The sequence below is a fragment of the Cariama cristata genome, unplaced genomic scaffold (genome assembly GCF_000690535.1).
Source record: "Cariama cristata isolate BGI_N322 unplaced genomic scaffold, ASM69053v1 scaffold34798, whole genome shotgun sequence".
NCBI classification, from domain to species: Eukaryota; Metazoa; Chordata; class Aves; order Cariamiformes; family Cariamidae; genus Cariama; species Cariama cristata.
In genome coordinates, this window is record NW_009631186.1 from 1 (window position 1) to 3535 (window position 3535).

A 3535-nucleotide genomic window follows, 5' to 3' on the forward strand; every position below is an offset into this window, starting at 1 on the left:
CTCTGCTGCAGCCATTCCCAGTGCTTGTCCCACTTCTCCATCATCTCCTTCTTCTTCGCAAGCAGCTTCTCCACATGGGTTTTGATCTGCAGGGATGGAGGAGATGGGTCGGGACCCCCCAAGAGTTGCAGTTCTCCCCTTTCCCTGAATGTCCACACCCCAGCCCCACCCCATCCCAGCACCTCGTCGGCCGCCGGGCTCTTGCTGAGGATGAGGGTCTTGCCCAGCTCCAGGCAGGCGGCGATGCTCTTGCCGCGGGCTTCGATCTCGCTCTTGAGACCTTGGTGGTCGTTCATCAGCAGCTCCACCGAGGAGACGTCCCTGTGAGAGGGGACGGGGGCTGGGAGGGCGGGAGGGGACAGGGATGGACACCCCCCACCACCACCCCAGCCCTGGGATGGGACAGGAGGTGGGTCCTTGGGGTGGGACAGGGCTTCCTAGATTTCATGGATGGGAGAAGACACAGATCCTTGGGATGGGACAGGAGATGGGTCCTAAGACTCAGACAGGACATGGGTCCTTGGGATGGGATAGAACATGGGTCCTTGGTGTTATGGATGCGACCGGAGGTGTGTCCTTGGGATGGGACAGGAGTCCTTGGCTCCTTTGGATGGGAGAGGAGATGGGTCCTAAGGATCAGATAGGACATGGGTCCTTGGCATGGGACAGAACACGAGTCCTTGGTACCATGGATGGGACAGAAGATGGGTCCTGGGGATGGAACAGGACACATGTCCTTGGAATGGGACAAGACATGGATCCTTGGCATCATGGATGGGACAGGACACGGTCCTTGGTTCCTTGGGATCGGACAGGACGTGGATCCTTGGCATCATGGATGGGAGATGGCACAGGTCTTTGGAATGGAACAGGACATGGGTGCCAGGGATCCTTGGTGCCATGGATGGGACAGGACAGGGGTCCTCCAGATAGGACAGGACACGGATCCTTAGCTCCATGGATGGGACAGAACACCTGTCCTTGGGTTCAGATAGGACATGGAGCCTCTGGACAGATCAGGACACGGGTCCTCCAGATGGAAGAGGACACAATTCCTTGGCTTCATGGATGGGCCAGGACACGGGGCCTTGGCACCACGGATGGGCCAGGACGCGGTTCCTGGGGCCAGCACAGGACGCAGGACCTCGGCGCAGCCCTCAGCTCCCGCTACCTGGGCTTCTCTCCGGCGCCGATCTGGCAGAGGACGCCGTCCATCCAGGCGAGAAGGTCTCTCACAGTGCCGACGAAGCGGATCTTATCGGCGATGCTGGCGACGTGGAGCCGGCACTCCTCGCATGCCGCCAAGAGCTCCTTCCACGCCCGTAGCACCTCCTGCTCCCTCCCGGCGATGGCCTCGGCGTTGTCCCCGGCGTAGAGGGTCCTCAACTGTGCCGCACCCTCTTGTAGCTGCCGGACTTGGGTCACCAACACCTCCACGTCGTGTTCGAAGGCACCCAACGCCCGTTGCAAGGCGCCGGCCGACGTCCTGCCCTCACGGGCTGCCAGTTCGGGCAGGCGTTGCCTTTTCTCCTCAATTTGCCCCAAAACCTCTTTGCAATCGTTGAAGAACTTGTGCAACTCATGAGAAGCCGCCAACATCTGGGCCCGGGTCTCCATCAGCTCCAGAAGATCTGCCCAAGCTTCGTTCACTCCGTCCTTCCATTCAGCGATGGTGGCGGCGTCGGCGTGCCCGTAGTCGATCAGCTCATCCACCATTTGGTTGACGGCGGCGATCCGCTCCTGCCCGACGTTGCCCGTCTCGCTGGCGAACTCGAGGAATTTCTCCTGGAGTAGCTGGGATGGGCAGGGATGGACAGGGGTGAGGGGTGGGCAGCACCAGGCAGGGACAGTGCCCAGGACCACCAGCGTGGTGCATGGATCGTGCCCAGGACCAGGATGGGGATAGGACCTCCCGGCACGGCGCAGGGATGGTGCCCAGAACCCCTGACATGAGGGCGTTGACAGTACCCAGGACCAGGATGGTGCCCAGGACCCCCGGCATGGGCCATTAGTGGTGCCCAGGACCACTAGCGTGATGCATTGATGGTGCCCAGGACCAGGATGGGGATGGGACCCCCGGCACGGCACAGGGATGGTGCCCAGCACCCCTGGCATGGGGCATCAGTGGTGCCCAGGACCAGGAGGGTGCCCAGGACCCCCAGCATGGGGCAGGGACAGTGCCCAGGAACCCCAGCATGGAGCACTGATGGTGCCCAGGACCAGGATAGAGATAGGACCCCCAGCATGGGGCAGGGATGGTGCCCAGGACCAAGACAGTGCCCAGGACCACCAGCACTGTGTATCGATGGTGCCCAGGACCACCAGTATCATGCACTGATGGTGCCCAGGACCAGGATGGGGATAGGACCTCTGGCATGGGGCAGGGATGGTGCCCAGGACCCCTGGCATGGAGCAGGGACCACAACAAGACCCCTGGCACGGGGCAGGAAGAATGCCAAGACCCCAGGCACGGGATGGGGACACCTCCAGGACCCTTGGCATGGGGAAAGGCCAATGCCAAGACCCCCAGCATGGGGCAAGGACCTCACCAAAACCCCTCACCCAGGCCAGGGACTTCACCAAGTCTCCCCAGCACAGGATGGGGCCAACTGCAGGACCCTTAGGATGGGGCACGGACAACACCAAGACCCTCCTTGATGCATCTCCCAACTGACCGTGACATGCTCGAAGTCCTGCCCCAGCTCCGGTGAGCCGGCTACCACCTCCTTCTCGGCGATCCAATGCTCCAGCTCGTCCACCTCGCGGCTGAGCTGGTAGAGCCAATATTGCTGCTCCAACTTGGCCTTGCGTTCCTCCACCAGGTCCTTCAGAGACACGTACAGCCGGTCAACCTGCGACTGCCGCCTGCTGACCTGTTCGCTGGGCAAGGGACACAGCGCCCGGTGAACGCCAAAGACCCCCTCCCCGCACCCCAGCCCGGCATTTTCGGGTGGTTGTAAAGGTGGGGGGTGAGAGGGGTTGCACCCACCTTTGAGGATGGCCAAGCTCTAGAAGGGCACGGCATTGCCGGGAGAGTTGGGCGATGGTCTCCTCGTAGTTCTCCACCGTTTGCTCCGTCAGGAGATGTTTCTTGAGGAGTTGGAGGGTGCTCTGCTCATCCTTGGGAGATGGGGGGAGACACACACCCCGGGGAGGTGAGATGTTGGCTTGGGGAGGTCTTAAACTTCTCCATCCCCTTGAAGCCACCTCATCAGCACCTTCCCCTTCTCCTCGCTCATCAACAGCAGCTCTTGCTCGCCCAACCACGACTCCACCTCGGCCACGGCGAAGTAGTACTGCTCCAACTGGTAGGTGGCATCCAGGGTTTGCTGCCGCCGCTCCGCCTGCTCCTGCAGCTCCCCCCACGTCATCTCCAAGCGCTCCAGAAGACGTCGGACCCCTTCGGCTTCCGGGCTTTTGATGGAGGCGACGGCTCCGGCACGTTCCAAGACCTCGTCCACCCGAGGACGATGGACCTGGATCTCCCGGCGGAGGTTCTGGGGTGGGGTGGGGTTGGAGAGGAGGTGGGTGTGGG

The 3535-nt window shown here is 62.0% G+C and overlaps 1 protein-coding gene across 1 annotated transcript; it reads right to left on the reverse strand.

The window, feature by feature from the left end:
* Positions 1-6: 6 nt before the first annotated feature.
* LOC104166057 (spectrin beta chain, non-erythrocytic 4-like) lies at positions 7-3506 on the reverse strand (the record flags this gene model as incomplete). Its single annotated transcript, XM_009705864.1, has 6 exons — positions 7-86; positions 183-321; positions 1172-1794; positions 2676-2880; positions 2990-3120; positions 3219-3506. Coding segments are annotated over 6 exons (1466 nt in total), but the record flags the coding sequence as incomplete, so codon positions are not given.
* Positions 3507-3535: the final 29 nt, after the last annotated feature.